The 24,087-nt window shown below is 37.5% G+C and overlaps 1 protein-coding gene across 15 annotated transcripts in view; it reads left to right on the top strand.

Annotated features, from left to right (window-relative positions):
- The window catches only part of mta1 (metastasis associated 1), a 166,994-nt gene that overhangs the window by 91,742 nt on the left and 51,165 nt on the right, over positions 1–24,087 (top strand). For all 15 annotated transcript variants that reach the window (XM_069917205.1, XM_069917203.1, XM_069917202.1 and 12 more), the window contains 2 exons: positions 11,004–11,062; positions 13,912–14,042. In XM_069917205.1, the coding sequence (XP_069773306.1) occupies positions 11,004–11,062; positions 13,912–14,042 (190 nt within the window). The remainder of the gene's footprint in view (positions 1–11,003; positions 11,063–13,911; positions 14,043–24,087) is intronic.

Below are 24,087 nucleotides of genomic sequence, written 5' to 3'. Positions count from 1 at the left end.
AATGGATGAGGGGGGTGCGTGGGGGGGTGGCTTGGGAGGAGGGAGGGGGGGGAGAAAAAGTCACTGTATATGTGTGAAAAATAAATAGTGTATATCATGGCTAATGTGATTTATGGTGTGAAAAATAAAAAATTTAAAAAAAAACCGAGATCCATATTGGTAAAATTTCTAAGATGTATGAGAAGAGAAAACATACTGGCGCAGGCAAGAAAGAAGGTTAGAGAAGACAATATGGCGTTGGATTATAAGGGACAAAAAATATTTTTTTACCCGGTCATAAGCTTCGAACTTTTAAAGAAGAGGAAGGAATTCAACACGGCGAAAACAATCTTATGGAAGAAAGGGCATAACTTTATATTAAGACATCCAGCAGTACTCAAAGAATTCATTCCTGGGGAACGGAATAGACTGTTCTCAGACCCAAAGAAAGCTCAAGAATTTGCTGAACATTTGCAGGACAGGCGAAGAGAGGAGGAGTGACAAGAAGGGTGACCGGCAAGAAAATATACAAAAATATGTAAAAATATAAAGTAAAGATAATGTATATATAAAGATTTAAAGATGGATAAGAGAAAGGGAAGAAGGAAAAAAAGAGAGAGAGCTTTGTTATAAGTATAGGAAAATAGTGTTCTCTGGGGGGGCTGGGGGTAGGAGAATAATGGTCACTGCGCAATCAGTTGACGCTTGCGAGTATGTTCGCAAACCGAATGGAAAGGGAGTTGTGGTTGCCGTCAAGGGACAGGAGGCAATCCAAGGAGGGGAGGTTCATTTGGGGTTAAAGGGTTATTGCTTGTGGGGATTGTTGGGGTATTTCATGTCTTAAACGCGTTGTCATATATTGAGATTAAAAAGAAAAACAAAAAACAATAATGGAAAAAAAAGGGGATGGAGGTGGTGAAGAGGCGAAAAAATGAAAATAAAGATATAAGATGGCTACGTTGGACCATATGACTATAAACATTAATGGAATATATAACCAAGTTTAAGTGTATCCCATTGGGAAAAAAAAAATCACATATAATTTAAAAGACGAAGTCACAATGATTGAAAAACCTGGGAACCATATATGGAACGTAACAGAAAGAGCAGGCCTAGGACCACCACCACCTAAAATGATAAGAAGATAAACACGATCAGATTTAATGCGAATAAGTAGATGAAACGTCTTTTTTGTTTGTATTCCTTTTGTATAATGATATTGTTTTATTGTATTTTTTATGTCTAATATCTACTGTTTTTGGACGGGGGTGGGAAGGGGAAGGGAGGGATGGGGGAATAAAAGAGAAAATGTAATTGTATATTTAAAGAGATACATCTGTAAATATATTGGTTGATATGGTTCATAGTACGATAAATAAAGAATTACAAAAAAAAGACTATTTACCTTATTTGTGCTCATCATGTTTTTATATACTTCTATGAGGTCTAACTTCAATCGTCAACACTCCAGGGAAAATGTCCAGCCTTTCATTATACAGTGCCCTCCATAATGTTTGGAACAAGTACACTTTTTTCATTTATTTGCCCTTGTGCTCCACACATTTAAATTTGTGATCAAATAATTCACGTGATTGAAGTGGACATTCCAAATTTTATTCAAGGTTATTTGTACACATTTTGGTTTGAGCATGTAGAAATTACAGCACTTTTTATACAGAGTTCCCTCATTTCAGGGGGACCATCATGTTTTGGACATTTGGCTTCACAGGGATTTATAATTAATCAGGTATACTTAATTGCTTCATTGGTGCAGCTATAAGAGAGCAAGGCCTGCTTCTAAGCTTTTGAATCTGTAGTTGCCATTTTTCAACATGAGGTCTAGAGTGGTGCCAGTGGAAGTCATAGATGCCATTATGAGGCTAAAAAGCAATAATAAAACAGTAAGAGACTGCCTAAACATTAGGATAACCAAATTCTACCATATGGAACATCATTAAGAAGAAAGAACGAGGAGTCACGTGATGGAGTAGTGGCCAGTCAGGGAATTCCAGCCCTCTCCCGAAAAGTTAAAAAAAAACACACAAAGCACAAAGGTACAAGATTAAACTTTATAATAAAGTAAAAATAAAGGTGAGAAGAAAATGGCAGCGAAGAGACAAAAGTCGAAAACAACGGGAAGAAAAGAGGAAGAAAGAACGTCGGAAGAAGAAGGTGAAGGCCTTACCTGTCTGAAGAGGCCCGCCACGGAGAGAGAAGCCTGCTCCCTCAGGTCAGTGGAAGTCCCGGGCTCGGGACTACAAAAATGGCTCACAGAGCCGAGTAAATGTGCGCAACCGTGCATCCGCGAGGAGTCGCGCATGCGCGATACGCATGAAAAAAAACACACTGATGGGAGGGGGGAACAGCTGCGGAGTCGATCTCCACAGCTGAGAGAGACACCTGCAGCACAGCAGCAGGTGCAGAACACAGACAATAATGACAACAAGAAAGAAGAGGGTAAAAAGAAAACAAGGAAACAACAGATGCTCAACCCAGAGGAAGAAGAAGAAGAAGAAGAACAGAAAGAAATGGAAGAAGAGAAAGGCAAGACAATGGATGTATCTTTTTTTAAAGAATATAAGGAATCAGTGAAAGAATGGCAATTACAAGAATTTAATGAGATAAAAAGAAGAATTAAGAATGCAGAAGAAAAAATGAATAAAATAGAAATGGTCATGTCAGAGATAGGAAAAAGAGTGGAAAATATGGAAGAATGAGAAATAATTGTAGAAATGGAAGTAGAGGACATAAAAGAGAAATTAGAAGAATCTAAAAAAAGTTAAAGAGTCACATGAGCTGTTAGCTCAGAAGATAGATATAATGGAAAACTATAATAGAAGAAATAATATAAAGATAGTGGGCCTTAAGGAAGATGAAGAAGGCAAGAATATGAGAGAATTTATAAAAGATTGGATCCCCAGGGTCCTAGGAAGACCAGAATTACAGGAAGAAATGGAAATAGAGAGGGCACATAGAACTTTAGCCCCGAAACCACAACCGCAGCAAAAACCAAGATCCATTTTAGTAAAATTCTTAAGATATACAACAAGAGAAAATATATTGGAGAAAGCAATGAAGAAAATAAGAGAAGACAAAAAGCCACTGGAATACAAAGGTCAACAAAATTTTTTCTATCCAGACATAAGTTTTGAACTCCTGAAGAAGAGGAAGGAGTTCAATACAGCAAAAACGATCTTATGGAAAAAAGGATATAAATTTATGTTAAAGTACCCAGCGGTACTTAAAATAGTTATTCCAGGGCAACAAAACAGATTATTCTCGGATCCAGAGGAAGCAAGAAAATTTGCGGAACAACTACAAAACAAGCAGAGAGATGAAGACATGTAATGAGACTAAAAATGACCACGAACTATATGTATGTGTGTAAAGGGGTATATGTGTGTATATATATAGTGTGTATACATGAATGTATCTGCATTTAGAGGAAAATATATAGAGTATAGACAAGAATTAATAAGGGAGGGAAAGGGAGGGAATAAGGAGGGAATTAAAAGAGTGACCTTTGTTGCATATGAAAATTGAAATTTTTTTTGGGGGGGGCTGGGTGGGGAGGAGTTACGGTCACTGCAAAATCAGTTGACGTTTGCGAGTGAATTCACAAATCCAAATGGAGAGGGGAGATGTGGTTGCCCGACAAGGGATAAAGGGCAACTCAGGAGGGGGAGGGGAGAGTGGGGTTAAAGAAGTTTTATATAGGAGAATAAGGAAAATGTTTGATGTTTTAGTTGTTTTATAAAGTGTTCAAAACAAGAAAGCAGAAATGGATAAGAAGGAAAGGTGATGATGGAGAAACAGAAAGGGAAGATAAACAAAGTATGAAATGGCTACGCTGAACTATATGACTTTAAATATTATCGGAATACATAACCAAATTAAAAGGAAGAAACTGCTAAATTTATTGAAAAAAGAAAAAATTGATATAGCATTTGTGCAAGAAACACATTTGACTGAATTGGAGCACAAGAAATTAAAGAGAGATTGGGTAGGACATGTAACAGCAGCGTCGTATAATTCAAAAGCAAGAGGAGTAGCTATATTAATTAGTAAAAATGTGCCAATTAAAATAGAAGAGGAAATAATAGATCCAGCAGGGAGATATGTAATGATAAAATGTCAGATATATTCGGAGTTTTGGAATCTACTCAATGTATATTCACCTAACGAAGAAGATCAAAAGTTTATGCAAGATATTTTTTTGAAGATAGCAGATACGCAAGGGAACATATTAATAGGAGGGGATTTCAACCTGAATTTGGATTCAAATATGGACAAAACTGGGAAAAAAATTAACAGAAAGAACAAGGTAACCAAATTTATAATTAAATCAATGGAAGAAATGCAACTTTTGGATATATGGAGGAAACAACACCCAAATGAAAAGGAATATTCATATTACTCGGGTAGACATAAAAGATACTCAAGAATAGACCTATTTTTGTTATCAGCCCGTATCCAAGATAGAGTAAGAAAAACAGAATATAAAGCTAGAATACTATCGGACCATTCACCCTTAATATTGACAATAAAGTTAGAGGACATCCCTCCAAGAATGTATAGATGGAGATTAAACCCCATGTTACTTAAAAGGCAGGATTTTAGAGAATTTATTGAAAGACAAATTAAAATGTATTTTGAAATAAATACGAAATCAGTGAAAGATAAGTTTATACTATAGGATGCAATGAAAGCATTCATTAGAGGGCAAATAATAAGTTATGTAACCAAGATGAAAAAGGGCTATAATCATGAAACAGAGCAGTTGGAAAGGGAAATAGTAAATATAGAAAAAGAATTAGCAATGAAGGAAGATACAACTAAAAGAAGAGAATTGGCGGATAAAAAAATAAAATATGAAACACTACAAACATATAAGATGGAGAAGAATATAATGAAGACAAAACAGAAATATTATGAACTAGGTGAAAAAACGCACAAAATCCTAGCATGGCAGCTTAAGACAGAACAAGCTAAGAAAATGGTATTGGCATCAAGGAAAAAAGACAAACAAATCACATATAATCCAAAAGAAATTAAGAAAAACTTTAGAGAATTCTATGAACAATTATACCGAACTGAAAACGAAGGGAAAGAAGGGAAAATAGATGAATTTCTAACTAAAATTGAACTACCAAAACTACAAATAGAGGAACAAAATAAATTAACAGAGCCATTTGGAATAGTAGAAATACAAGAGATAATAAAAAAATTACCAAATAATAAGACGCCAGGAGAGGATGGATTCCCAATAGAATTCTATAAAACATTTAAAGACTTATTAATTCCGCCCCTCCTGGAAGTAATCAACCAGATTGATAAAACACAAAGCTTACCAGATTCATGTAAAACAGCAATAATTACAGTAATACTAAAGCAAGGGAAAGATCCACTCACACCAGCGTCATATAGACCAATATCTTTACTTAACACAGATTATAAGATAATAGCTAAACTATTAGCAAACAGATTAGCAGAGTATGTACCTAAAATGGTAAATCTAGACCAAACTGGATTTATTAAAAAAAGATGCACAACAGACAATATTTGTAAATTTATTAACCTAATCCATGCAGTAGAAGGGAGTAAAGCACCAACAGTAGCAGTTGCTTTAGACGCAGAGAAGGCCTTTGACAGAGTAGAATGGAATTATTTGTTCAAAGTATTGCAAAAATTCAGTTTACCAGAGAAGTATATTAATTGGATTAAAGCATTATATAAGGGGCCATTGGCGAAAGTGACAGTAAATGGATATATATCAAAGAAATTTAACTTAAGCAGGTCAACACGGCAGGGATGCCCACTATCACCCTTATTGTTCGCGTTAGCTATAGAACCACTAGCAGAATTGATAAGAACAGAAAATAATATAAAAGGGATAAAAATAAAAGACAAGGAATATAAAATCAGTTTATTTGCGGATGATGTTATAGTATACTTAACAGAACCAGAACTATCAATAAAAGAATTATATAAGAAACTGAAGGAATATGGAGAAGTGTCGGGTTACAAGATTAACGTAAATAAAAGTGAAGTAATGCCAATGAATAATGCGGATTTCTCAAAATTTAAGGAATCACCATTCAGATGGCAAATGCAAGCAATAAGATACCTAGGTATACAAATAAATAAAAATCTCAGCCATCTATATAAACTCAATTATTATCCACTAATGAAACAATTACAGGGCGATTTAGAGCATTGGAAGGATTTACCATTAACACTAATAGGAAGGATAAACTGTATTAAAATGAACATTTTCCCAAGGATATTATACCTATTTCAGGCATTGCCAATACACTTGACGGAGAAATTCTTCAAGGAGTTAAAGAAAATAATAAGGAAATTTTTATGGAAAGGGGGGAAACCGAGGATAGCACTAGATAAATTAACAGAATGGTATAAACAAGGAGGCTTACAACTGCCAAACTTTAAAAATTATTATAGAGCCGCACAATTAAGATACCTATCAGATTTTTATCAAACAAGGGAAAAGCCAGATTGGACTAGATTAGAACTAGATAAAATAGGGGAAAAGATACATGAACACATATTATATAAATGGGATGAAAAATTGGTACAACGTAGGAGTTCTCCAGTATTACATCATCTACTCAATATTTGGAAAAAGATTCATGTAGAAAGGAATAAAACAAATTACCAATTACCAAAACTAATATTGACGCAAAATAAGTTACTCCCTTTTACAATAGATAACCTTTCCTTTAGAGAATGGGAGAAAAAAGGGATCAAAAGAATAGAAAATTGTTTTTCAGGAAATAGATTATTATCCTTTGAACAAATGAAAGATAAATACAATATAACTCAAGATACAGTGCTGGCATATTACCAATTGAGATCCTACTTGAAGGACAAATTAGGAAGCAGTCTTTGGTTACCAGAGGGAAGTAACTTTGAATATGTGATTACAGATACAATGATAATCAAAAGATTTATAACAAATATGTATATTAAACTGCAAGAAAAGGAGAATGAGGAAACAAATGGTAAAACTAAACAAAAATGGGAACAAGATTTAAATATAAAGTTAAAAAAGGAAACATGGGAGAAGTTATGTTCTGGAACGATGAGAAATACAATAAATACGAGGTTACGTATGATACAATATAACTGGATACACAGGCTATACATTACACCTCAAAAGTTAAATAAATGGGACCCAACAGTATCTGACAGATGTTTTCGATGTAAAAAAGAAATGGGAACAACAATTCATGCAATCTGGACATGTGAGAAAGTAGAAAAATTTTGGGAAGATCTAAACCAAATACAGAAAACAATATACCAAAAAATCCAGAGATCTTCCTCGTAAGTAACATAAAAAACAAAGAATTTGGAATTGATTTGGATGGTGCACAAAAAAGATTTGTTAAGATAGCTCTAGCCGTAGCAAAAAAATGTATTATGTCAACCTGCAAATCGGAAGATAATTTGAAAATACAACAATGGTATATAGAAATGAATAAATGTATTCCATTAGAAAAAATAACATATAGTTTAAGAAATAATATTGAAATATTTGATCAAATATGGGAGCCTTTCATGAAACACAATAGAGAAAACCTACCGGGGACATTCACTACCTAAATTAACGAAAGGAGAAGGAAATGAAAAGAATTGACTCAGTGGAATTTCTTGTTTATTTTTATTGAATGACAACATTGTTTGACTGGTTTAATGTATCTTAGATTTTGTACTTTAAATGGATGGGGGGGGGAGGTAGGGAGGGTGGGATCGGAGGGGGGGAGAAAATGACACTGTATATATTTGAAAAGGAAAATGTATGTATCATGGTTAATGTGGTTTATGGTGTGAAAAATAAAAAAAATTTAAAAAAAAAACAAGAAAGAACGTATTGGTGAGGCCAGTAATCATAAAGAGACTTGGATGGCCAAGGAAGACCTTCACTGCTGATGACAGAAGAATTCTCATCATAATGAAGAAAAATCCCCTAATGCCTGTCCTTCAGGAGGCATGTGTGGACATGTCAATGACTAGTGTTCGCAAAAGACTTATTGAACAGAAATCCAGAGGCTACACTGCAAGATGCAAACCACTAGTTAGCCACAGAAACAGAATGGACAGACTACATTTTGCCAAGAAGTATTTAAAAGAACCTGAAGAATTCTGGAAAACGGTCTTGTGGACATGTGAGACTAAGATTAACCTGTATCAGAGTCCGCAAGCATCGAATCCATGCTGCTGAAGACCCAACTGCGCTGGGTGGGTCACGTCTCCAGAATGGAGGACCATCGCCTTCCCAAGATCGTGTTCTATGGCGAGCTCTCCACTGGCCACCCAGACAGAGGTGCACCAAAGAGGAGGTACAAGGGCTGCTTAAAGAAATTTCTCGGTGCCTGCCACATTGACCACCGCCAGTGGGCAGATATCACCTCCAACCATTCATCTTGGCGCCTCACAGTTCGGCGGGCAGCAACCTCCTTTGAAGAAGACCGCAGAGCCCACCTCACTGACAAAAGACAAAGGAGGAAAAACCCAACACCCAAACCCAACCCACCAATTTTCCCTTGCAACCGCTGCAACCATGCCTGCTTGTCCCACATCGGACTTGTCAGTCACCAACGAGCCTGCAGCAGACGTGGACATACCCCTCCATAAATCTTCGTCCGCGAAGCCAAGCCAAAGAAAAAAAAATCAGAGTGATGGCAAGAGCAAACTGCGGTGGCATTAAGGAATTGCCCAAGATCTAAAGCATACCACCTCATCTGTGGTGGTGGTGTTATGGCCTGTGCATGTATGGCTGCCACAGATACTGGCACACTTATCTTCATTGATGATGTAACTGCAGATGGCAGTAACAAAATGAATTCTGAGGTGTTCAGAAACATCTAATCTGCTCAAGTTTGAACAAATGCTTCCAAACTCTTTGGATGGTGCTTCATCCAACAGCAAAACAATGATCCCATGCATACTGTTAAAGCAACAAAAAAGTTTTTCAAAGCTAAAAACAGAAATATTCTTAAATGGCTAAACCAGTCACCTGATCTAAATCCAATTGAGCTTGCCTTCCATATGCTAAAAAGAAAACTTAACGGGGCTGTAGCAAACTAGCTCTAACATAGGAAAAGCAATGCAAAAGTCTCAAGACAATGTTAAATTTAAAAAATGTATTTTCCTCACATAACATCTTTCAATAACTCTAAATATAATGCTAAATTAACCCCACTATGAGCAAGTGTAAAGTGTGTTAGTGTGTGTTTGTGTGTGTATGGTTTCAAAGTCCAGATCATTACAAGGACTTGCTTTTGGAAACGTTAATTTTTAAAGTCCCGTTTCAAATCTCTTGTCAAATGCCAGGATCTTTTCTTTAAATTATGTTCCAGAAGTTTTTGTTGAGCAAGTATGGAGCATCAGCTTTCTTACAAACACGCACCTTTCGATTAGTCGACTTTTAGAGAGAATTCTCCTCGTTGGTATATTCACACGTTTTCCCCTAGCTTTTTAGGGTTACAAAATTGATTTTGTTGACAATAGAATAACAGTCCTGCCTTCTCAAAGATTTCTGCTTTCACCCTGCCCTTCACAAAGGTCAGGTTTTATTTAGGTTGGTTCAAATATCACTATTTTCCCCTTCCTTTCACAAGGGATAGGTTTTCTTCACCCTGTCTTTATCAAAGGACTGGTTTTATTCAGCTCCATGTGCTTCACCTCAAAAACAATGTTCTCCAGCCTTCTTTATCCTTCCTCTCTTCCCATGTGACCTGACATCACATAGCTTCAATCTGTTTGCAAAACCTCTCCTGTTCCAGCATTTGATTTTGCAAAGTCTGGCATCTGTCACTCAAATGGATTTGGTGTTTATAGCACTGCCAGCACGAGGCTGGATCTATCCAATACTGTTCCCTTAAAGCACACTTTGTCCTGACATCTATTGTGATCCATTTTAATTCCATTATTGACTTGTCTGCTATATTTGGCGTTTCCAAGCTAAGATCTTCACAAGATAAGATAAAGAAATGGAAATAGGCGATTCAGCCCATCAAATCTGTTCTTGTTCTCTCTTAGAGTCATAGTATTTGTCAAATGTGCTGTGGTGTGTGTACTCCTATAATTAAGCCCACTACAATAGCCTGAGATACGTTAACTTCAAATATTATCAACACATCTATTACAGGGACAAACTCTTGAAACAAGCACGAGCTGAAGTTAGCTGCATTAAACGCGTGGCAGAGCATCCCCAGAGAATATACTCAGCACCTGGTGATGACTATGAATTTTAGACTTCAAGCAGTCGTTGTATGCAAGGGAGATGCAACAAAGTACTAAACATGGCTGCTCTAATATACATACCATTGCTATGTCCCAAATAATATGGTGCCCTGAAATGCAGGGTCTGTGTATAAAAAGTACTGTAATTTCTACATGGTTAAATCAAAATGTTCACTAATACCTTTGAATAAAATCTGGAATGTCCACTTTAATTACAAGTTGTTTGATTACAAATTTAAAACTGTGAAGCACAGGGGCAAATAAAGGGGGGAAATTCAAACCCTCAAATTTCAGCAGTATCTTCGAAAGGTCATTTCTCTTCTCACCTTATAGGCAGAAATAATTGTGATTCCTTGTATTCTCACAGTGGGGGCTAAAATGGACAGGAGCAAGTGGAACATAACCCTCGGTCAGTGATCATGGACCCATCCAATCAATCCTGCTGGAAACCAGAGAGGACTCTGAACAACTTAAGCTGCAGGTTCTTACAAGGCATCTGAGCTCACATTTAAACTTGAAAGGAAATGCAAAACCAATGTAGTTGGTAGCATGACATTCCGGTTTGGATTTGTTCTCCATAACCAGTGGTTTTTGGGGAAATTGCTGGAGCTTTTCACCATTTGCTAAATACATTTATGCAGGCAGCCCATCAGTAGTGAAGTTTTTTTTTATGTTGGCGTGAGCATTGTTTTTTGAGGCAGGTCGTGCATCAGTAGTTTTTGGGTGTTAACTCTTCTTTCATTATTTTTTTCTCTTAGAAACGATTGAAAGCAGCTGAAGCAGAGAGCAAACTGAAGCAAGTCTACATCCCTAATTAGTAAGCATTTCTTTTCTGAACAAATACCTTGCACTCTTCTTGGATATCCAACTGAGTGCTTTGTGAAATATCAAAAAATCATAATCGCATAGCACGGAAGCATTCCTTTCAGTCCAACGTGATTGGACTGTTGCAAAATTACTTTTTATTTGCACAAACTGAAACTGAATATTTCGCTATCCTTTTATATTTAGGTTTTTTTAAAAATCTTTTGTGGTAATTTAAGTTAATTCTCATAAAATATACTAATTTATCTATTTTACATACCTGTGGGTGTAGTAAGCAAGAATTTCAATACATCTGTATATTGTGTTGAAGTACAGTGTATGACATTAAACTCTCATCATCAAGTAACCCATCTACACTAATCCCATTCATAACCTGCCACGTCTTGGAGATTCAAGTCCAAAGAAGAGTTCTTGGATGCCGAGGAATTTGGATATATGATTCAGAGCTTAGGTTCTGGGAGTATTTGAAAAGGAGATGGAGAGTTCTATAAAATGAATGATAGAGTTTAGGACCTGACACTGAAGATATAGGGGTTAGTGGAGGAATGATGAGAGCAGGGAATACACAAATGATAGGATTGTGGTTAGTTTATGTACTTGTAACAAATGTGATATTAGGAAATGCAGGAAGTGAGCACGCCCATCTTCAAACTCTAGAACTGGGCAGAGGTGCCTATCCAAAAGGTTATGAGGTTGGAGGAAGCAATACATGTTGTTCGTGAAGGTATTGCCAAGGAAGTGTTGTCAGTGAGGACAAGGATGATGGATGAAAGGAGTGGATGCATTCAGTAGAGAGTTTCGGATAAGGTCATGTTTAGGCTGGTGTTGAAATGTCTTGAGACTGGAGTCCCGTGATAACAAACACGTGGCTATCCCTTTCAACATTATTTAATGCCTCTGTCTACATTTCTCACTCTCCATCATTGCTGGGCACTTCATTGGATGTCTGTTACAGGGAGGAGCCATCAAATTGAGGGGAATGTCATGACTTCCTATGTAACTGTTATTCATCCACTTTGAATTTAGTTAGAATCATATGGAATCAGAGCCTTCAGACCACAAAATCCATGGCCACCATCAAGCACCAATTTATTCTACCCTGACCCATCCTATTCTTCCCACATTCCTCCACCTGATTCTGTGATTCATCTACACACTAGGGACAATTTACAGTAGCCAATTCCCGATATGTCCTAATGAAGACATCTGGCTTGAAACGTTGGGCATTTTTTTTTCCCACTGCTGAATGACACACATATTTCCTCCAGCATATTGTGTTTGGCCTCCAATTCCAGCATCTGGAGTCTACTGTGTGTCTCCACCCTATACACCCACATGGTTGTGGGTGATGGAGGAAATTGAGCACCCAGGGGAAACCCACCCCTCGCAAGGAGAACGTGCAAACTCTCCAAGACAATCCCAGAGGCAGCATTGGACCCAGTTTACTGGAGCTGTGGGCAATGGCTCTATTACCTGTGCCATCCCAATTCACTGTTTGCACAACGTGGAATTTCTTAACAGTAGTAGTTGGATAAGAATGTATCTAAAATGAAAATGCATTTTATTTGCCATCGATAACAGGAAATATCACCGTATCATATAGGCTCACAAGATTGCAGAAATAGGAGCAGAAGTAAGCCCTTGTCTGCAACTTCATGGGTGGGTCTTAACTCCCATGTAACCAATGATGAACTGGGGAGCAGAGTAGGACATAGCAGCAGCATTTAATGAAACACTGAAGTAGAATAAACTGGAAACCTGAAGCAAAAAGAAAATGCAGTTAAAATCTTGGCAATACAGGCAGCAACTGTAGAAACAGAAGTTGCCAACATTTCAGGTCTGTGCCCCCTCACAAAAATAGGGGTTTTCTGTTTTTATGTATTTAATTAACCACCATCTTGAAGAACTGAAGCAAATGGAAATAAGAACAAATGGGTCAGCGGTGTTAGTATGACAGTTAGCCTAACAGTAACCATCTGGCACTGTCTATATGTATTTTCTCCCCATGATCTTGTGGGTTTCCTCTGTGTGTCCGGTTTCCTCCCACATTCTAAAGACAGGTGGGGTTAGGAAGTTAATTGGTCACATGGGTGTATTTGGGTGATGCAGGCTTGTGAGCCAGAAAGACCTGTTACTGTGCTGAATCTCTCAATTTAAAAAAAACTGGGAGAAGTGAGGGTTTATTTTTTCTTCAACAAAAAGATAACTGAGTTACATAAATGCTGTCCATAAAATCAACTAGAATAAAAACACGATGCTGAATAAACTCTGCAGGTCAAGTCGTGTCCTTTATATAGCAAAGGTAAAAATATATGACTGACGTTTCGGCTGAGCCCTTTATGAAGGTATGAAAGAATGCTGACAGACATCCAAATAAAAGAGTGGAGGGGGGGAGTGTGGTCGCAAATGGAGTTTCTGCTAATCTGCTCTCCTCTCCCCCTTCCCTTTCTATTCACCCAGCCATGCTTGCTGCTGTCCCCTCCCTCCCTTTTCCACCTGTTACCTCCTGCTTTTGCGACCACATCTCCTTTCACCACTCCCCCCCACTCTTATTTTCAGATGCCTGCTGACGTTCTCTCATACCTTGATGAAGAGCTCAAGCCCGAAACGTCAGTTATGTATTTTTACCTTGGTTATATAAAGGGCATTGTTTCACCTGCTGAGTTTCTCCAGCTTTGTGTTTTTATGTAAACCATAATATCTATAGATTTTCATGTTTTACTTGCGTTTTACTTCCATAATATCAATTGGACGTTCACTAAAAGCTTATTGATGGGGGGGAGGGGAATTACCAATCATTTTTGTCTTCCTCTCCTAACAACCCCTTACCTTGTACTTCAGCAATAAGCCAAACCCAAACCAGATCAATGGAACAAATACAAAGGCTGGAGCAGTGAATGGAAGCAGTGTGCTGGCACCAAATGGGACAGTGGCAGTGCTGGGACCAGGGCGAGCATGCGAGAGCTGTTTCAGTGAGTACTCCTCGTGTCGAAACAACCGGTAACTTGGGGGGAATAATGTGATGTGGTGAGAGATCAGATCAGAGCTCTCAGCCCTCCTGGAACTTGTTAAAAAATGTTTAATAACGTTTTTACAACTTTCTTTGCCTAAATAATATTTGAACCCATTTATTAATGGGATCCAAGAAGAATAGGACTCACCTGGTAGCCTCCGGAGCATGTCGGCAAAAAGAAGGTACAAGGGAACAAGGGCCCTCATACAGTAAGAAGCCTGCGGAGGAGGTTTGCCCTACCTCCCAATCGGCAGCATCCTTCCCTGGTCTCAGCGCTGCGATATCATCGACACTGGCGATGGAAGAAATTGCAGGGAATCTTTCGACTCAGCGTGCAGGTGCGCGACTACATATCTGCGCGATTCAATAGGTAGACTATAGAAGTCAGAACTAATCAAGGAAGAGGAGTCAACACAAAATGGCGACTCCGATGAAAGTTCAGAGGAATTGACTTCAGTAGTAGAAGAAGAAGAAGAAGCTGCCAGGGCAACCTAAGTTTCAATGAGAGCTGAATTACAGACGCTTGGAAGAAATTACATCCAAGACAAAGAGATTATTCCTTTTACTCTAGTAGACTTGATTTATACTCCAGGATTGATTTTTTTTTACTGTTAGTGCATTTGCAGGATAGAATCATGGAAACTGAGTTTAAAGTGAGAGTCTTGTCATACCATTCACTTCTTATTATCAATTGTTATGCCTGATATGCAGGATAGGGTATATAAATGGCATTTCAATCCATTGTTGTTGAGAAGATCCAAGTTTTGTGATTTCATAAGAAGGTATATTGAAATCTGTGAGACTAACTGTCATTTTACTTCCAATAAATTTATCATATGGGATATTTTAAAAGCATATTTAAGGGGTCAAATAATTAGTTATACCCCGTGAATTAAAATTAGTTATTCCCCGAGAAGTAGATAAATTGGAACAAGAGATGCATCATTTGGAGAAAGATCTGCAGCAGTTGAGGAGCTCAGAACTGAAACAAAGAGAACATATTAATAAAATGCTTGAGTATAATATGGTACAAACTTGCAGGCTAGAGAAAGCAATAATGAGAACAAAAAAAGGTACTATGAGTTGGGGAGAGGGCTCATAATGTCCTATCTTGGCAACCTAAAACGGCAGGTCTCTAGAACAATTAGTGCAATTGAAACAGACGCCAATAGAATCTTTTATAAGCCACAGGAAATTAATGAGGCCTTCAAATTACTCTATTCAAAATTATATAAATCAGAGTCTCAAGGAGATATTAACAAAATAAATGATTATTTGTCACAATTGGTCTTCCAGAATTTGGGCTTGGTAGAGCAGAGGGAATTCAATACATATTTTACTCAAACGGAGATAGAAGAAGCATTGAATTCATTGGATGTTAATAGATCTCCAGGCAAGGATGGATTTCTACCAGAATTCTATAAAGAATTTAAGGATTTGTTAATGCCTCTTTTAAATCAAGTGGTTGGATCACATACCGTGCTGGAGTCCTTCTCAACAGCAATAATAATGCTAATTCCCAAAAAAGATAGAGATCCATTGAAACGGGCATCATGTAGATTGATTTCTTTATTGAATACAGACTATAAAATACTAGCCAAAGCCTTGACCAACGGGTTGGCAAAATTTTTTTCCAAAATTGATAAATAAGGATCAAACATGATTTGTTAACAAAAGGCAACCAGCACACAATGTAAGTAGATTGCTTAGTATAGTTCATTTGGCCCAGAAAAGAGATGACTTAAGTGTGGCCGTTGCCTTAGATGCGGGAAAGGCTTTTGACAAACTGGAGTGGGATTTTCTGTTTAAAGTGTTGGAAAGATTTGGATGAGGTCAAAACTTTATAAATTAGATTTGAGCCCTATACAATGAACCTAAGGACTAATGAGCAAGTATCTCCAGCATTCCCACTGTCCATATCTAACAGACAAGGATGCCCATTATCTTTGGCTGTTTTCATATTGGCTATAGAACTTTTGGCAGAAATTATTCGAGACATCAAGGGGTTCAGGGTTGACCAAGATGAACATAAGATCAGATTGTTTGCAGACGATGTATTAATATATCTGATGGAACCGGAAACTTCTTTGCAAAAGCTGCATTTACAAGTGGAAGATTACGGGAGGTTCTCTGGGTATAAAATAAATTGGGACAAAAGTGAGACTATGTCTTTAATTGGTGGGGGTTATACAAATTGTCAATTCAGATGGCTGAAGAATGAGATTAAGTTCATAGGAATTAAAACGGATAATGATTTGAAAAATTTATATCAAATGAACTATCTCCCCCTGCTCAAGAAGATTGAAGAAGATTTAAATAAATGGATAACTCTTCTGATATCGAAATAATTAATTGCGTTAAAATGAATATATTCTGAGGTCATGTGATGCGGAGGAGCTGAGTGGATGGACTCACAGGAGCTCCACAACATAATCCTGAAAATTGACCAAAAACATTAAACAATTGAAAAAATAAGTGTCAAAAACATAGTGCTAAGGGAAAAGATGAATCAAGCAGCTCTCCTGGGAATGGGTGAGACCAACAGGCAAGGACAAACACCATCAGAGCTGCTGCACAAGAGTGAAGAGATGAGAGAAGAATCCAGCACTATGGTGGAGGGCCCAAGCCTGACAAATGGCAGATCAACGCCAACAATTACCAATGTTATGAGCGTCATACAGATGCAAGTAACCAGGATTGAGACCCTCAACGGGAGGATCCAGAAGATGATGAAAGGAATGGGTGAGTTGAAGACTTCATGGCAGCTGCCAAGGATAAAATGGAGGCTGGAAAGAAAGAATGGAAAAGATTGAGGATGACACGGATGCATGGAAGATTGAGAGAGAAATTTCTGGAGAGGCTGGACTCATTAGAAAATTACAGCAGGCAGCAAAATTTAAGGATTATAGGGCTGAAGGAAGAGGCGGAGGGGTTCTTTGAGAAGTGGATCCCAAAGATCCTGGGAATGAAAGGGCGTGACGAACCCATTATAATCAAGGGGGCCCACCAAACCTCTGGTCCCTGACCAAGGCTGAATCAACGCTCACACCCAGTATTAATAAGACTGCTCAAATACCAAGATAGAGAGATGATATTACAAGTGGCCAGGGAACATGATGGGCCACTGATAGATGAAGGGGAGAGGTTCTTCCTTTTTCCTGACCTGAGTGCAGCACTGGTCAAGAAAAGGAAATAATTTGACAGAATCAAAAGAACTCTACGAACAAAAAAAAAACTGCATAAGCTTTATTATATCTGGGGATATTACGAGTTGATATGCCAGGGAGTGAAAGAAAATATTTAAAAGATCCTCAAGAGGCAATAGAGATGGTACAAAAAATAAAAGGAGGGACTGAAGGCTTGATGGAAGAGCAACAAAAATAGACTAAGGGACAAAGGGTTGAAGGGAAATGGAAAATAATAACAAATCCTTTTCTTGGTATTTTTATTAAATGATGTAAAGAAGAGTAGCAAATTAATTGTGACAAAAAGTTTAAATGATGCAATATAATAGGAGGAAATAAGGGCAGGTGATGTAGAAAATGTAAATATATAACGAGGAATGTGAACGAGAACTAGACAGAATGTTAAAAGCTCCAATGAGAATGGCAGGTGTACCCAGTTTGAAGAGGAGAAATGGCACCAAGGGGATAACCATTTGGTACCAAAATAAAAGGGAGGGAATGTTGAAGCCTTAAAGCGGGGATCTCTCGTTTTATCTTTTTCTTTTTGTGTTTCTGTTTCAATGGAACCGCCAGTGCAAAGGAAATAAATATTTGAAATGAGGCATGTACATTGTTGCAGAAGAATATATACGGGTTACCAGATGCAGATAAGAATAAATATAAATATTAATGAATAAGGCATTAAAGTTCATCAGTATTAATATAAATGGATTTAATGGGATTATTAAAGGATAACGAGTCTTGGCATACCTCAAGACAAATATAACGTTTGTGTAAGAAACACATCTCACAAAAAAGAACATACCAAGCTGAAGAGAGATTGAGTGGGACAAGTAATATCATTTTCATATAATACCAAGTGGTGGTGAAGGATGTAGTGGTGGATCTGAATGGATGATATATAATATCACACAGTCAGATTTATTCAGAGGCGTAGACACTTATGAACCTTTATGCACCAAATGCAGATGATGAGTCATTTATACAAAATGTCTTTATTAAAATAGCTGGAGGACAAAACAATCTTTTAATTGGAGGAGCCTTCCATTTTTGTCTAAACCCCATATTAGATAAATCTCAACAGATATTGACAAAAGCTACATTAGGTTATATGAAAGATCTAAATCAAATAGATGTCTGGAGGTGGTTACACCCTCAAACTAGGGACTACTCCTTTCACTCAAAACCACATAATTCACCAGATGACTATTTTCTAATGTTGGCACAGTTGGAAAGCAGAATGGTTGAATTGGAATAATTGGCCAGACAGGCGTCGATGTATAGATGGCTCCTAAATTCTATGCTGTTGAAAAGAGTGCACATTTGTACATTTATAAGGGAACAAATTGGTACTTTAATACACTCACATGGGCCTGCATGAAGGTGAGACCCTTTTGGCTTGAATTATAACCATATCTGACATATTAACTAAGATTATGTGAGCAGACTTCCCACTGGACCTGGAGTTGTATTTATTTGGAAACCTAGTGGACATGGGCAGAAAATTAACAAAATTCCAAATTAAATTTGTAGATATCGCCTGGTCAGTTGCAAAAAAATGTATTGTGATCATCTGGAGGTGCATCTCCTCCCTGTTCATCACTCATTGGTCCATGGAGATTCACAACTGTGTGCCCATGGTGAAAATTACATAAAATTTAAGAAATAAATACAACACTTTTGCCAAAATATGGCAATCTTATCTAGAGCACTTTGGTGCCAAATTATAACCACAGCTCACAGATCTAATAATATGATAAAATATGTAAAGACAACAGCAGTGAAGGATCTCAAAGAGTGGAACTAGATTAAAAAGACTGGTGGGACGCTAAATCTTTATTTTATTTCCTTTACTATTTTCTTTCTCTTTAGTTGCTTTCTTCTAATATTTGGGGTGGGGGTGGAGGGGGAATTACAAGTAAATTGATAATGTATTTGAATCTCAGAAGCGAATTGGACTAAAAGAATGTTAAAAATGACTGTTTTCAAATGGAAATAAAATTTTCCAAAAAAAATTAATATATTCCCACATGTACAGTACCTCTTCCAGACTCTTCCACCACCAATACCACAGAAGTTTTTTCAAAATTTGAATAAATTAGTTAGGAAGTTTCTTTGGGAAGGTAAGTTAGCCAAAGTCTCCATGGAAAAATTAATTTGGAAATACCATGTGGAGGGTTTGCAACTCCCAAATTTTAAATATTACTATTGGGAGGCCCAGATGAAATTTGTAACTTCCCTCTTTGATGGAAAAGACAAGCCTTTATGGGTGGAAATTGAATTGCACAAAGTTGGAGAGAGAGTAACAGAAGATCCTGTATATAAATGGGACACTAAATTTATTTCTGGTGGAAAAGAAGCACATCTAATTTAACATATTTTGAATATTTGGTATAAATGGAATAATTTAATTAGAACAAAATGAAAAATATTTCCAAAAATGCCCTTAACTCAAAATAGATTAATTTCTTTAACAATAGATTATCAGATTCTACATGCCTGGTCCTGAAAAGAGATCAAGTATGCAGACGATTGTTAGTTGCAAGGGCAACTTGAGCAGTTAAAAAATAGATTAAGTATTGTTTACAACACATTCTTCTGCTTCTTTCAATTAAGAGCTTTATTCCGAGATGAATTAGGACCGTCCATGATCTGATTCAAAAGGGGAAGACAAGAAAGTTTACTGTATTTTTATGCATATGATATGCACATTATATGTGAATTTTACAAACCAGGTTACCCCCCCGCCCGGTGTGTTATATGCATGTGCGCGCTATATGAGAATTTTTTTACATGTTGAAAAACGCACACAATAGCGGGCATGGGAAAGTCAAAGTGGCAATTTATAGTAGGTGTGGGAATACAATAACGCCATTGAAAGAACGCACACAATTAATAGCAGCTGTAGGAAAGACGCTCCGGCAATTTGTAAAGAGTGTGGGAATATTATAGCAAGTATGAGAATATAGTAGTGACATTGAAAGAATCTGCACAATTTATAGCAGCCATGGGAAAGATGCAATTTATAGTGAGCATGGGATTATTCTAGCAAGCATGAGAATGTAATAGGGGCAATAAAAGAATTGGTGCAATTTATGGCAGGCATGGGAAATTTTAATCTTGGTCATATCTCTGAGTGCCATGGTATTCCAAGAAACCGAACGTTCTGGCTAGGGTACTGCACCTTTTCAATGTTAATTGCCCAGACCCATCCATGAGGGAAGAGAGTAACATATCAAGTATCTCTGATTTAAGACATTAAAGAATTAAAATCCTGCTTAACTCTGAAGCCTGTCTTCAATCTATTTAATTGATTTCTCTTCAAAGCTTGTTGATGTGTTGCAGCAGGATATCACTGTATAATGTGTGATTGACACTTCTGGGGGAAGTTGATTGGGTGATAATTGTAGGAGATTAACTGTGGCAGATACTGGTATGTGCTTTCTCCTTTTTAAATGCAAATTGCTTTTGTCATTTGGAATTTAGAATACTACACCTGTGTGGTAAATGTGTATGCCTGTTATATGAAAATATTTTTACACAATTTATGATTGTCTGCGCATTATATGTGTGTGTGCATTATATGAGTGAAAATACGGTACATCTGCAATCTATTCCTTCAGCTGGGAACTCCCAAGTGGAAGTTATATAAATAACATAACATAACAATTACAGCACGGAAACAGGCCATTAGGCCCTTCTAGTCCGCACCGAACCAAACACCCCTTTCTAATCCCACCTCCCTGCACAATGCCCATAACCCTCCATCTTCTTCTCATCCATATACCTGTCCAACCTTTTCTTAAATAATACAATTGACTCCGCCGCCACTATTTCTCCCGGAAGATCATTCCACACAGCTACCACTCTCTGAGTAAAGAAGTTCCCCCTCATGTTACCTCTAAACCTCTGCCCCTTAATTCTTAACTCATGTCCTCTTGTTTTAAACTTTCCTCCTCTTAACGGAAATAGTCTATCCACATCCATTCTGTCTATCCCTTTCATAATCTTAAATACTTCTATCAAATCCCCTCTCACCCTTCTACGCTCCAAAGAATAAAGACCCAATCTGTCCAATCTCTCCCCATACTCCAGATGCTTAAACCCAGGCAACATTCTGGTAAACCTTCTCTGCACTCTCTCCACTCTGTTTATATCCTTCCTATAATTAGGCGACCAGAACTGCACACAGAACTCCAAATTAGGCCGCACCAACGTCTTATACAATCTCAACATCACCTCCCAACTCCTATATTCCATGCAATGATTGATAAAGGCCAGCATACTAAAAGCCTTCTTCACCACCCTATTCACGTGAGTTTCTACCTTCAGGGAACGATGTACCGTTACTCCTAAATCTTTCTGCTCTTCTGTATTCCTCAATGCTCTCCCATTTACCACATATGTCCTATTCTGATTCTTCTTACCAAAATGAAGCACCTCACACTTATCAGCATTAAATTCCATCTGCCATTTTTCAGCCCACTTTTCTAAGCAGCCCAAATCCCTCTGCAATCCTTGAAAACCTTCTTCATTATCCACTATTCCACCTATCTTAGTATCGTCTGCATATTTACTAATCCAATTCACCACCCCATCATCTAGATCATTAATGTATATAACGAACAACAATGGGCCCAATACAGATCCTTGAGGCACACCACTGGTCACCGGCCTCCAACCTGACAGACAATTATCCACTACCACTCTCTGGCCTCTCCCTTTCAGCCAATGTTCAATCCATTTGACTATCTCAAAATTTATACCTAAAGACTGCACCTTCCTAACTAACCTTCCATGTGGTACCTTATCAAAGGCCTTACTGAAGTCCATATAGACAACATCCACTGCGCTACCCTCATCCACATTCCTAGTCACCTCTTCAAAAAATTCAATCAGATTGGTCAAACATGACCTTCCTCCCACAAATCCATGTTGAGTGCTCCTGATCAGACCCTGTCTATCCAGATGTTTATAAGTACTATCTCTAAGAATTTTCTCCATTAATTTACCTACCACAGACGTCAAACTTACAGCCCGATAGTTGCCAGGCTTCCTCCTTGAACCCTTTTTAAATAACGGAACCACATGCGCAATGCGCCAATCCTCCGGCACTATCCCCATATCTAATGACATTTGAAAAATTACCGCCAGAGCCTCTGCTATTTCCTCCTTCACTTCTCTCAATGTCCTGGGGAAGATCCCGTCTGGTCCCGGAGACTTATCCACCTTTATATTCTTCAAAAGCCTTAAAACTACACCTTTTGTAATCTCTATATTCCCCATATTTACCCAATTTGCTTTTTTTATCCCACATCTCCCAATATCCTTCTCCTTAGTGAATACCGAAGAAAAGAAACTGTTCAATATCTCCCCCATTTCTCTAGGTTCCACACACAGTTTTCCACTCTGATTTTCTAAGGGACCAATTTTGTCTCTAGCTTTCCTCTTACCATTAACATATTTGTAGAACTCTTTTGGATTAGTTTTCACCCTGCTTGCCATAGTTTTCTCGTACCTTCTTTTAGCTTTCCTAATTCCTCTCTTAAGATTCCTCTTACATTCAATGTATCTTTCAAACATCTCCTTAACTCCATGCTTCTTATATCTAATGTACGCCTCCCTTTTTCTTCGAACCAAGTTTCCAATATTCCTTGAAAACCACGGCTCTCTCAAACCTTTTGCCCCTCCTTTTAACCTAACAGGAACATAAAGCTTTTGCACTCTCAAAATCTGATCTTTAAAAGACTTCCATCTCTCTACTACATCCTGCCCATAAAACAAATTGTCCCAATGCACACCCTGCAAGTCCTTTCGCATCTCCTCAAATCTAGCTTTTCCCCAATCAAAAACCTCAATCCTTGGCCCTGATTTCTCTCTTTCCATAATGACATTGAAGCTGATGGCAAAACAAAGATGGGACACAGACTTGAATATTAGTATTGGTGATTAAAAATTGGTCTAATTTATATCAGGACAGCATGACCAACACAATAAATGTAAGATGTAGATTGGTGCAATATAGCTTCTTGCATCAGCTAAATCGTACCCTGCAGAAATTACATAAATTAAATTTTAATATATTGGATATTTGTTTTAGATCCAGTGAAGAAATGAGAACCTTTTTACATTGGTAAAACCTTTTTGGGAAAATTTAAGAATTTTATTAGACCAGATTATTGGGAAACAATTGCCACAAAGTCCAGAATTGATTCAACTTGGAAATATTATTGGCATAAGACCCAAAATGTAGCTGTCTAACTACCAATTAGAATTTCTTAAAATTGCATTTTCGGTGGCCAGAAAATGTATTGCAGTCCTTTGGAAGTCTGATTCTCCTCTGGATATAGCCCGACAGAATGCGGAAATGCATAGTTGTGTTCCACTGGAGAAAATTACTTATAATCTAAGGAAGAAGTATAACATGTTTTTGCAGGTATGGCAGCCATATTTTCAGAATGCAGGGTTGAATATTTAGGGACTCTTATTCTGTTCCTGAGTTCTACATCCTTGTTCTTTCCCCTATTTAAAATCTAGGCAAAAAATGGAAGTGGATCCTAGATCCCAACAGTTCCTCCTCTTTTCCTGCTTTTCTGTTTCTTTCTCTCTTATCTATTTTCTCCTTTCTTTTCTATTTTGGGGTTTTATTTGGGGGAGGGAGGATGGGCCTGTTTGGAGATAAAGACGACTTTTACCATTGATTTTATCATTTCAATTTATGTATTTATGTAACGGTTATTTCTTAATACATGTTTGATCACAAAAGTATTAAAAGAAACAACTACTCCCCATTATGTGGTGCTGAGATCTTGAATTGGA

Source organism: Narcine bancroftii, chromosome 2 (genome assembly GCF_036971445.1).
Source record: "Narcine bancroftii isolate sNarBan1 chromosome 2, sNarBan1.hap1, whole genome shotgun sequence".
NCBI lineage: Eukaryota > Metazoa > Chordata > Chondrichthyes > Torpediniformes > Narcinidae > Narcine > Narcine bancroftii.
This window is presented reverse-complemented; position numbering and strand designations above follow the sequence as displayed.